The sequence below is a fragment of the Salvelinus namaycush genome, chromosome 12 (assembly GCF_016432855.1).
Source record: "Salvelinus namaycush isolate Seneca chromosome 12, SaNama_1.0, whole genome shotgun sequence".
NCBI lineage: Eukaryota > Metazoa > Chordata > Actinopteri > Salmoniformes > Salmonidae > Salvelinus > Salvelinus namaycush.
This window is the reverse complement of record NC_052318.1, coordinates 8,140,269-8,153,061: the sequence shown is the minus strand read 5'-3', so window position 1 is coordinate 8,153,061 and position 12,793 is coordinate 8,140,269. Positions and strand designations below refer to the sequence as shown.

The window sequence follows — 12,793 nt, the reverse complement described above, 5'->3', positions numbered from 1 at the left end:
TCTCGGTGAACTCTGCTGGAAGTCCTTTTATTAGACAATTATTTTGGCTGGCAAACATTAATGATCTTCCAACGTTTCCCTGTAATTGTTTGATCTGACAGCCAACTGCTGAAACACTAATGCATTACTTTTTGATCTCCTTTCTAGATTTATTTAGCTGTCTGTGTAAACAAGTGGATAATAATTCTGCCAGCCTAACAAGGATATAGATTTTATTTGCATTATACAGCTCTGCAGTATCATTTGACATACGGTTGGATGTTTATATTGTAAAAAGAAAAAACCCTGTGGTATTTTACAATGTTCAAGATGTTGGATCATATTTTCTGTTTGACATTTTATATTTATTGAAGCCTCCTTCAAGTCTCCCTGTACGGACATCTTTAGTTCCTTTATCCAGACACCCATTGTACCTGTACAATGAAATGTGGCGTTTCGGCTCAGTGTAACAGACAAGTTAATGAGCGTAAACACTTTCCTTCTGTACTGTCCTCCTCTTCTCTTCTTGTCTTCTCTATAGGGAGGGCTGCACTGTTAAGTGCCTCACGAAAGAGATTATTCCAAGATTACAGAGGCACCTACAGTTGCCATGGAGACTCGCCTCGCTTGTCTCAAGGTGGTATGCAGAACACTCGAATCCTCTGACTTCTCGTCGTTTACCGTCTGACCGTTGGCAGTGTTTAAGGGGCTGCCTGTGGAAACTGTAAAACGGTGGATGTGTGGAGGAAGAGATGTGGTGACAGGACATTCTCTGTTTCTGTCACACATTATTAAGGGCTAACACAGCAAACCAACAGAACGTAATTACCTCAGCGCACAGCTGACACAATGAATGTGCCGGAAACCATAAAAATACTCTATTGGAAATTAGCCGTGAAGGCCGTGGAGTCATCACAATGAGCCTTCAAATAAAACACCAATGTGGAACAGAGAGGAGCTGGAGGAGAGGAGCCAACCTGGGAGGTAGACAGGTGGAATAGACCTTCAGTATAGTTATCTAAAGTCACTCTCTCCTATGCTTAGCTAATGATATTCCACCACTCACTGCAGGCTACAACTTCATGTGTGGGTTATTTGTTGGACAATGACATAAAGATTGAGGTTGTCCACAGTTGCAATTTATAATGTACATGTAGGCTGGGAAAGTCAGAGAGAGAAAACTATGAAAAATGTACTGCGGACGCTCTCCGGTGACGGAGAGAAGCTGTGTCTTTCTACGGGTGGGTTTAATTGACTGTGCCTTTGCTAATGTAGTTATTTTCATCCCTTGGAGAGCTGTGATCTCCTTCTGATAAGCGTACCCTTCTGATGGCCTGTGTAATCTTCCCCTGTGGAGCATATAGATCACACACAGACAGGGGACTGGCGCGTGCCGCTCTTCCTGAACTTCACACAGACAGGGGACTGGCGCGTGCCGCTCTTCCTGAACTTCACACAGACAGGGGACTGGCGCATGACGCCCTTATTGACCTTCACACAGACAGGGGACTGGCGCATGACGCCCTTATTGACCTTGAGACAGACATGGGACTGCCCCGTGCCGCTCATCCTGACCTTCACACAGACAGGGTCATTCCTCCCCACTGCAAACCCTGCCCCTCAGCACATTCCACGCACACACACACACACACACACACACTCTTTCCAACCAATTACACTTGTCTCCCCTTCTTTTCCCTATTTTGCCTCTCTCCTCCTCCCCCTGACCGTTCTCTCCTCCTCCCCCTGACCCCTGTCTCCTCCTCCCCCTGATCCCTATCTCCTCCTCCCCCTACCCCTGTCTCCTCCTCCCCCTGACCCCTGTCTCCTCCTCCCCTCCCCTGAACCCTCTCCCCTCCCCCTCTGACCCCTCTCTCCTCTCTCCTCCCCCGACCCTTCTCTCCTCCTCCCCCTGACCCCTGTCTCCTCCTCCTCCTCCCCCTCCCCCTGAACCCTCTCTCCTCCTCCCCCTGACCCCTCTCTCCTCCTCCCCCTGACCCCTCTCTCTTCCCCCCCGACCCTTCTCTCATCCTCCCCCTGACCCCTCTCTCCTCCTCCCCCTGACCCCGTCTCCTCCTCCCCCTGAACCCTCTCTCCTCCTCCCCCTGACCCCTCTCTCCTCCTCCTCCTGACCCCTCTCTCCTCATCCTCTTGACCCTTATCTCCTCCTCCCCCTGACCCCTGTCTCCTCCTCCTCCTCCCCCTCCCCCTGAACCCTCTCTTCTCCTCCCCCTGACCCCTCTCTCCTACTCCCCTTGACCCCGTTCTCCCCCTCCCCTGAACCCTCTCTCCTCCTCCCCCTGACCCCGTTCTCCTCCTCCTCCTGACCCCTCTCTCCTCCTCCTGATCCCTCTCTCCTCCTCCCCCTGACCCCTCTCTCCTCCTCCCCCTGACCCCTATCTCCACTATCTCCTCCACCACACTCTGTTTCAGCGACTTGATTAATTAAGCAGATCTGCTGACGGTGCCAGCCAGCGCAGCTCGGCATGTCCTTATAATTCCATTATTAACGGCAACCATGAAAAACAAATAGACTCCCAGCGAAGGGAGCTCTGGGCACAATGCCTCTAACTCCAGCATTCCCTCTCCTCCCTTGTATTGCATCGTTCTTCCTCTCCTCTCCTTTCCTCTACTCCCTTCTCTTCTCCGGCCGTGACCCCACTCTCCGACAAAGTCTCAGGAGGAGTTGGGATATGCAAAAAAAACATCTAATTAATACAAGTGTGAAATAGGACAAATATAAGCACAATAGAGAAATACTGCACGCACATACGAAATACTGCACGCACATACGTAAGAGTCAGTGTACATTTATCTCAGCTCCACCACAGGCACTGCGGCAGAGACGACAGCTATTCGACGGCCATCACTTATTCTGCTTTGTAAAGAACAAGAGGTCTCTTCTTCTTTTGGCTGAGTCAAGCTCTCCAACTTTCCATCATTCATGAATGCTACTATTTGTTAAATACTCACTGGGCCAAAATTCAAGCAGATATTTTTCAGACCAGGTCTGTCAGGAGGGTTTTGAATAAATGTCCAATTCCCTTCATGCTATAACTGTACAGTTATAATCACAGACCATTTTTCAGTCAGAAAAATATCTGCTTGAATTTTGGCCCAGTGACTAAAGCAACAGGATGCTGGAGACAGAAGAAAATAAACAACAACGCTATGCTGAACTGTCAGATGCCTAAGTAGACAAAGTAGATCAATGCAAATACCATCACTTCCTGAGGGGGGTTTCTAAAGCCAAATACCATCACTACCTGATGGGGGTTTCTAAAGCCAAATACCATCACTTCCTGAGGGGGGTTTCTAAAGCCAGATACCATCACTACCTGATGGGGGTTTCTAAAGCCAAATACCATCACTTCCTGAGGGGATTTCTAAAGCCAGATACCATCACTACCTGATGGGGGTTTCTAAAGCCAAATACCATCACTTCCTGAGGGGGGTTTCTAAAGCCAAATACCATCACTACCTGATGGGGGTTTCTAAAGCCAAATACCATCACTTCCTGAGGGTGTTTTCTAAAGCCAGATACCATCACTACCTGATGGGGGTTTCTAAAGCCAAATACCATCACTACCTGATGGGGGTTTCTAAAGCCAGATACCATCACTACCTGAGGGGGGTTTCTAAAGCCAAATACCATCACTTCCTGAGGGGGGTTTCTAAAGCCAAATACCATCACTACCTGATGGGGGTTTCTAAAGCCAAATACCATCACTTCCTGAGGGGGGTTTCTAAAGCCAAAAACCATCACTACCTGATGGGGGTTTCTAAAGCCAAATACCATCACTTCCTGATGGGGGTTTCTAAAGCCAAATACCATCACTTCCTGAGGGGGGTTTCTAAAGCCAGATACCATCACTACCTGATGGGGGTTTCTAAAGCCAAATACCATCACTTCCTGATGGGGGTTTCTAAAGCCAGATACCATCACTACCTGATGGGGGTTTCTAAAGCCAAATACCATCACTTCCTGAGGGGGGTTTCTAAAGCCAAATACCATCACTACCTGATGGGGGTTTCTAAAGACAAATACCATCACTACCTGATGGGGGTTTCTAAAGCCAAATACCATCACTTCCTGATGGGGGTTTCTAAAGCCAAATATCATCACTACCTGATGGGGGTTTCTAAAGCCAAATGCCATCACTTCCTGAGGGGGGTTTCTAAAGCCAGATACCATCACTACCTGATGGGGGTTTCTAAAGCCAAATACCATCACTACCTGATGGGGGTTTCTAAAGCCAAATACCATCACTTCCTGATGGGGGTTTCTAAAGCCAAATACCATCAGTACCTGATGGGGGTTTCTAAAGCCAAATACCATCACTTCCTGATGGGGGTTTCTAAAGCCAAATACCATCACTACCTGATGGGGGTTTCTAAAGCCAAATACCATCACTTCCTGAGGGGGGTTTCTAAAGCCAGATACCATCACTACCTGATGGGGGTTTCTAAAGCCAAATACCATCACTACCTGATGGGGGTTTCTAAAGCCAAATACCATCACTACCTGATGGGGGTTTCTAAAGCCAAATACCATCACTACCTGATGGGGGTTTCTAAAGCCAAATACAATCACTACCTGATGGGGGTTTCTAAAGCCAAATACCATCACTTCCTGATGGGGGTTTCTAAAGCCAGATACCATCACTACCTGAGGGGGGTTTCTAAAGCCAAATACCATCACTACCTGATGGGGGTTTCTAAAGACAAATACCATCACTACCTGATGGGGGTTTCTAAAGCCAAATACCATCACTTCCTGATGGGGGTTTCTAAAGCCAAATACCATCACTACCTGATGGGGGTTTCTAAAGCCAAATACCATCACTTCCTGAGGGGTGTTTCTAAAGCCAGATACCATCACTACCTGATGGGGGTTTCTAAAGCCAAATACCATCACTACCTGAGGGGGGTTTCTAAAGCCAGATACCATCACTACCTGAGGGAGGTTTCTAAAGCCAGATACATTCACTACCTGTTGGGGGTTTCTAAAGCCAAATACCATCACTACCTAATGGGGGGTTTCTAAAGCCAGATACCATCACTTCCTGAGGGGGGTTTCTAAAGCCAAATACCATCAGTACCTGATGGGGGTTTCTAAAGCCAAATACCATCACTTCTTGATGGGGGTTTCTAAAGCCAAATACCATCACTACCTGATGGGGGTTTCTAAAGCCAAATACCATCACTTCCTGATGGGGGTTTCTAAAGCCAAATACCATCACTTCCTGAGGGGGGTTTCTAAAGCCAGATACCATCACTACCTGATGGGGGTTTCTAAAGCCAAATACCATCACTACCTGATGGGGGTTTCTAAAGCCAAATACCATCACTACCTGATGGGGGTTTCTAAAGCCAAATACCATCACTTCCTGATGGGGGTTTCTAAAGCCAAATATCATCACTACCTGATGGGGGTTTCTAAAGCCAAATACCATCACTACCTGATGGGGGTTTCTAAAGCCAAATACCATCACTTCCTGATGGGGGTTTCTAAAGCCAAATACCATCAGTACCTGATGGGGGTTTCTAAAGCCAAATACCATCACTTCTTGATGGGGGTTTCTAAAGCCAAATACCATCACTACCTGATGGGGGTTTCTAAAGCCAAATACCATCACTTCCTGAGGGGGGTTTCTAAAGCCAGATACCATCACTACCTGATGGGGGTTTCTAAAGCCAAATACCATCACTACCTGATGGGGGTTTCTAAAGCCAAATACCATCACTACCTGATGGGGGTTTCTAAAGCCAAATACAATCACTACCTGATGGGGGTTTCTAAAGCCAAATACCATCACTTCCTGATGGGGGTTCTAAAGCCAGATACCATCACTTCCTGATGGGGGTTTCTAAAGCCAAATACCATCAGTACCTGATGGGGGTTTCTAAAGCCAAATACCATCACTTCCTGATGGGGGTTTCTAAAGCCAAATACCATCACTACCTGATGGGGGTTTCTAAAGCCAAATACCATCACTTCCTGAGGGGGGTTTCTAAAGCCAGATACCATCACTACCTGATGAGGGTTTCTAAAGCCAGATACCATCACTTCCTGATGGGGGTTTCTAAAGCCAAATACCATCACTACCTGATGGGGGTTTCTAAAGCCAAATACCATCACTTCCTGATGGGGGTTTCTAAAGCCAAATACCATCAGTACCTGATGGGGGTTTCTAAAGCCAAATACCATCACTTCCTGATGGGGGTTTCTAAAGCCAAATACCATCACTACCTGATGGGGGTTTCTAAAGCCAGATACCATCACTTCCTGATGGGGGTTTCTAAAGCCAAATACCATCAGTACCTGATGGGGGTTTCTAAAGCCAAATACCATCACTTCCTGATGGGGGTTTCTAAAGCCAAATACCATCACTACCTGATGGGGGTTTCTAAAGCGAAATACCATCACTTCCTGAGGGGGGTTTCTAAAGCCAGATACCATCACTACCTGATGAGGGTTTCTAAAGCCAAATACCATCACTTCCTGATGGGGGTTTCTAAAGCCAAATACCATCACTACCTGATGGGGGTTTCTAAAGCCAAATACCATCATTACCTGATGGGGGTTTCTAAAGCCAAATACAATCACTACCTAATGGGGGTTTCTAAAGCCAAATACCATCACTTCCTGATGGGGGTTTCTAAAGCCAGATACCATCACTTCCTGATTGGGGTTTCCAAAGCCAAATACCATCACTTCCTGATTGGGGTTTCTAAAGCCAGATACCATCACTTCCTGATTGGGGTTTCTAAAGCCAAATACCATCACTTCCTGATTGGGGTTTCTAAAGCCAGATACCATCACTTCCTGATTGGGGTATCTAAAGCCAAATACCATCACTTCCTCAGGGGAGTTTCTAAAGCCAAACTGAACTCCAACTTTGGAATGAAATCTGCTATGAAACAGAACCCTCTCCCTACACAACAGCATCTGCAGAACGGGGCTCTTACCAGTGAATGTTGTTGTCCAGTATATCTACCAAGCATGGCATCCACAGGGAGAGCTTGTGTGGAAACACCTGAGCTAACCTGGCATCTCAACTTAATTTCCCTTTCACAAGGGAGAACAACTCATCGCAGGAATATCCATCTATAGAATATAAACCATAACACAAGATGAGCCTCTTCTTAATAAATAGTCCCACTCCTTGTTTTAGTCTTATGTAGCACATCAGCCTTGAACAATGTCTGATCAATTACATGTTTTATTAGTCCCAACCCTCTCCTTCATCCCCCTGTTAAACATCAGTTATACCCTCCTCCAAACAGACCCACAACCAGCCATGCTCACAGCCCATCTGGAGGCTGAAAGCAAAGTAACGGTATAATGACAACAATGATTACACTAAAACCCAATTATTACTACTGTATGGTTAATGACTGTTGAGGCTTAATGGACCTGTGTTTTTTGCGAAAGCCTTCAAAATTGTCCCACGCCATCTACTGCTAACGGCCTGATTATCGGCTTTGTCCAATTGGGTGGACCGTCCATTTCGGTCTGGGCTATCCATTTTGGGGCTCGGATCGCATATCTTGTTTCTAATCATACTGGCTAAAATGTATGGGGGAGAGATGGGGGGTTGGTGGTGTAGAGATGGCCTCTCAGAGGTAACACAACTCCAGTCATAGGGTGGTTTTGTCATCCTCTGTTCCAGCCCAAATCCAAACTGCCGTTATTGTCTGTGTGATTAGGCTTTATTAGTCCCGATGACCAGGTGCTCTCAGCCACGGCTCAGCACAGCTCAGAGGCCCATAATGAGGCCTGGCTTGGCGAACAGGGCAGAGGATTGCCAGATTGTTGCGTAGCCTGAGCCAGGTTTATCTGGTCTGATCCGGTCTTATCCTGATGAGGTGGCCTGAGAGAGGGGGAAAGAGAAAGAGAGAGAAAGAGAGCGAGATAGAGATAGATTGAGAGGGAGGGAGAAGTGGATTTAAAGCTGGACTTACGAAAAGCAGTGTAGAACTCGTGCAGAGTGAGGTGTCCGTCGTTGTTGTAATCATCGTAGCGGAGCAGGTCCTGCATGGTACACTCCAGCAGACTGTCCTCCAGGTGCTCCTTCATAGAGATCTGGACAGGAGGATGGAAACCATAGACTGTATTACAATGATTATATTCCATGATTCACATTCTAGTTCTGGATATATACCTTGGGACCAAGTCGCATATAACAACTGTCTTCCTTTATTCCCTTAGCGGTCTTCCTTCTTCTCTTAACCTTTATTTTAGCCTTGTTCTATGTTTAATTCCTTTGGGAAAAGAACAGGTGCAAACTATGCACTTGGTGAGTCTTAAATCTGGCCCCATTCTGTACCATCTATAGAGGGAGGAAGAACCAGTCCGCAGAGCAAGTGAAATACTGCTTTACACACTGAGAGAACTGATGATGACATTTAGTGACATTTCTTTCCATTTCTTTCATTTCTCTGATCTTGGATGGATATCTTCCTAAAAACAGAATTTATAAATGTTAAAAATTGAAATGTCTCTTGGCTATGAGTCAAGATTAATAACTGCCAACCATGATTTGATCAGATCTTCAATCAGATCTTTAAAAATGCTGAGATGCGAGAAATTGTTCTTAATGTATTCCACGTCGATCCTGTCTCCTCAAAGTATAAAAGTGCAAAGAATGTGTCCCAAATGGCACTCTGTTCCCTACATAGATCAAAAGTATTGCACTATTATATAGGGAATAGGGTGCCAATTGGGAGGCAGACAGTCTTTTTTTTGTTTAATGGGACATAGAGTGATTTTTTAAATAGATCACAAAACTACACATCGCTTTAGTATAGAAAGTCACACATTTAATAATCCCATCCTAATTTTCCAATTCAATTTGATAATTAGCAGTGGCTCACCCACATGTTAAAGCAAAGTTGTTATTCTAAGCTTTTCCGTTTTGTTCAATATAGTATATACAGTGTATTCGAAAAGTATTCAGACCCCTTGACAGTTTTCACATTTTGTTACGTTATAGCCTTATTCTAAAAATGAATAAAAAAACATTTTCTCTCATTAATCCACACACAATACCTTATAATGACTAAGCAAAAACTGTATTTTAGAAATGTTTGCAAATGTATTAAATTAAATACCGTATTTACATAAGTATTCAGACCCTTTGCTATGAGACTCGAAATTAAGCTCAGGTGCATCCTGTTTCAATTGATCATCCTTGAGCTATTTCTATAACTTGATAGAGTCCACCTGTTGTAAATTCAATTGATTGGACATGATTTGGAAAGGCACACACCTGTCTATAGAAGGTCCCACAGTTGACAGTGCAGGTCAACGCAAAACCCAAGCCATGAGGTTGAAGGAATTGTCTGTAGAGTTAGTTCCGAGACAGGATTGTGTCGAGGCACAGATCTGGGGAAGGGTACCAAATTTTTTTTGCAGCATTGAAGGTCCCCAAGAACACAGTGGCCTCCATCATTCTTAAATGGAAGAGGTTTGGAACCAAAAAGACTCTTCCTAGAGCTGGCCGCCTGGCCAAACTGAGAAATCGGGGGAGAAGGGACCAAGAATCTAATGGGCTCTCTGACACACCTTCAGAGTTCCTCTGTTGAGATGGGAGAACCTTCCGGAAGGCCAACCATCTCTGCAGCACTCCACCAATCAGGCCTTTATAGTAGAGTGGCCAGACGGAAGCCACTCCTCAGTAAAAGGCACATGACAGCCCACTTGGAGGTTGCTAAAAGGCACCTAAAGGACTCTTAGACCATGAGAAATGAGATTCTCTGGTCTGATGAAACCAAGATTGAACTCTTTAGACTGAATGCCAAGCGTCACGTCTGGAGGAAACCTGGCACCATCCCTATGGTGAAGCATGATGGTGGCAACGTCATGCTGTGGGGATGTTTTTCGGCGCAAGGGACTGGGAGACTAGTCAGGATCAAGGGAAAGATGAACGGAGCAAAGTACAAAAAGATCCTTGATGAAAAACCTGCTCCAGAGCGCTCAGGACCTCAGACTGGGGCAAAGGTTAATCTTCCAACAGGACAACAACCCTAAGCACACAGCCAAGACAACGCAGGAGTGGCTTCGGGACAAGTCTCTGAATGTCCTTGAGTGGCCCAGAGCCCTGACTTGAACCTGATCTAACATTTTTGGAGAAACCTGAAAATAGCTGTGCAGCGACACTCCCCATCCAACCTGACAGAGCTTGAGAGGATCTGGAGAGAAGAATGGGAGAAACTCCACAAATATAGGTGTGCCAAGCTTGTAGTGTCATACTCAAGAAAAATCGAGGCTGTAATCGCTGCCAAAGGTGCTTCAAGAAAGTACTGAGTAAAGGGTCTAAATACTTATGTAAATGTGATATTTCGGTTTTGTATTTTTAATAAATTAAAAATAAATGTCTAAAAACATGTTTTTGCTTTGTAATTATGGGGTGTTGTGTGTAGATTGATGACGGGAAAAAATAATTTAATACATTTTAGAATAAAGCTGTGACGTAACAAAATGTGGAAAAAGTGAAGTGGTCTGAATACTTTCCAAATGCACTGTAGGCTATGATCACCTACAGATCACCTACTCATCGGTCTAAAACATTTCCACAGGTCACAATTTTAATTATACCATTATCAGTTTGTAATTAATTTTGAACGATAGCATTGTTTTGAGCGAGAACAAGAGGTTCACCCTAACCTTTCTCAAAGAAAGGTAATTAACCAACTCTAACTACGTTTTGCTTCATTAAGTAGGCTGAACTGGTCCCATTGGGCCCTGGTCAAAAGTAGTGCACTATATAGGGAATAGTAGTAGTACTAATCACCCATGGGTGGAGATTCATCCAAAAACACAAGTCAGTGTGGCCCTGATGATTATGCCCACTGTAATCTAATTCTCTGAGAAGTACACACCTGTGCCAACTCGTCACTTCCTAGGCGGCCGTCCCGGTCCACGTCCAGGTACTTAAACATGGTGTCCACCAGGGCTCTCTTCTGGTCCATGTCTCTCAACGTGTTCCTGTCCCCGCCGGTTAGGCCTTTAGGCTGCATATCTAGCAGCATACTCTTCAGCTTGTTGTACTCTGCCATGGTGCACGTGTCCCCTATAAAAACACAACACAGACTTTCAATTAACCTGTGTGTGTGTGTGTGTGTGTGTGTGTGTGTGTGTGTGTGTGTGTGTGTGTGTGTGTGTGTGTGTGTGTGTGTGTGTGTGTGTGTGTGTGTGTGTGTGTGTGTGTGTGTGTGTGTGTGTGTGTGTGTGTGTGTGTGTGTGCGCAAGCTTGCTTTTGTACGAGTTGCAGTGTTCCTGTGTATCTGCTTGCATAATATGTTTGACAGTGTTTCCGCACATGGGGTCCAATTAATTATATTTAATCTTCCAATCCACATGAAAACAAAAGGTAAACAGTCTCATTGAGATCCTTTCGATGGTTTTGTCCTATTTCACTTGCTGAGGGATTAACACCCATGTTTCAAACACAGCATCAAATCCTGCCTGGTTTGTTTCCTAGCCCCCTGATGAATATGTACAGAGGAATGGAGGAACCTAGATTAATCAAGTGAAGCTGAAAGTGTGTTTATTCCTTACTTAAAGTTATGCAAACACAGGCCACCCACTGCGTGCCTCTTTAGGACTTAATATGAATGGAGAGCATCGCTCCGCTCCCCCTTCCCTCCTCTTCCCTCCATCAACTTAGTCCTTTCCTCCTCCAACTCAGCTGCCTGTGATAGTTGACAGGAGGTTGGAGAGGTGCCTGTGTATCTCTGCCAAGTGATGAGCGCACAAAATATTAAAAGCTCATTGATATGAAGTCATTAGAAAATGTCCCCTGATCGCTGCAAAGAGCCATACCCTTTCCGGCGAGGACAAGAGATGGATTGCAATGCCTAATTCAGATTATAAACTGGGTGGTTCGAGCCCTGAATGCTGATTGGCTGACATCTGTGGTATATCAGACCATATACCACGGGTATGACAAAACATTTATTTTTACTGCTCTAATTATGTTGGTAATCAGTTTATAATAGCAATAAGGCACCTCAGGGGTTTGTGATTCATGGCCAATATACCATGGCTAAGGGTTGTGTCAAGGCACTCCGCGTTGTCTAAGAACAGCCCTTAGCCGTGGTATATTACCATATACCAAACCCCCTCTGACCTTATCGCTTAAGTAGACTTCAACATCAATTAATGACGTCCAGAGCGTCCAGCCTGCAGGCCTCCTGGTAGGTAAACAGGTACCACAGCAGTACTGATTCCCCAACATCATATCTGTTAACCTTCCTGTCACTCCTACAAGCTCATCCAGAGTTCTGTTAAAGGGACAACAAGCAGTTGCTACATCCATTTTTGGACTTAGATTAATGATATGCACCCATTGATTCTTGAAGAATATAACTTATAAATGCCTCATGAGCTTAGTTTAACTGTCGTACCCTATCAGAACCTAAAATATAAGCTTGCTTTACTTCAATGTTTGTAAACAAAGTAAATATAAACAAACACTATATATCCTCAAAACATAGTTAAAAATATACTTTTTATATCATTGATGGTCAGTCCTTGCATCCATAGTTCTGTCTATGAATTTGAGAGTGATTACATTTCTCCAGCCTCATCCGGCAGCTTTTTACCGGCAACTGCCAATTGCCGCTTTAAGGCTCTAGAAGGAAGGAATGTCTCCTACATTGCTTTTTGGTGACACACAGAGGCCTGATGACTAAATTATGTTCCTTTCTTCTTCAGAACATGACCGACCCAAACAAACCAGACCTTTACGGGCACTATTTTGCCTACCCTGTATTGTCTGTTTGAGCGAAACTTGTGCCATTGAAA

At 45.0% G+C, this 12,793-nt stretch overlaps 1 protein-coding gene across 1 annotated transcript in view; it reads right to left on the bottom strand.

Moving 5' to 3' along the window:
- LOC120056758 (follistatin-related protein 4-like) overlaps positions 1-12,793 on the bottom strand; it is a 141,136-nt gene that overhangs the window by 53,997 nt on the left and 74,346 nt on the right. The window contains exons 3-4 of the mRNA XM_039004966.1: positions 10,867-11,057; positions 7,948-8,068 (exon numbers count right to left, since the gene is read on the bottom strand). Of these exons, the coding sequence (XP_038860894.1) occupies positions 7,948-8,068; positions 10,867-11,057 (312 nt within the window). The remainder of the gene's footprint in view (positions 1-7,947; positions 8,069-10,866; positions 11,058-12,793) is intronic.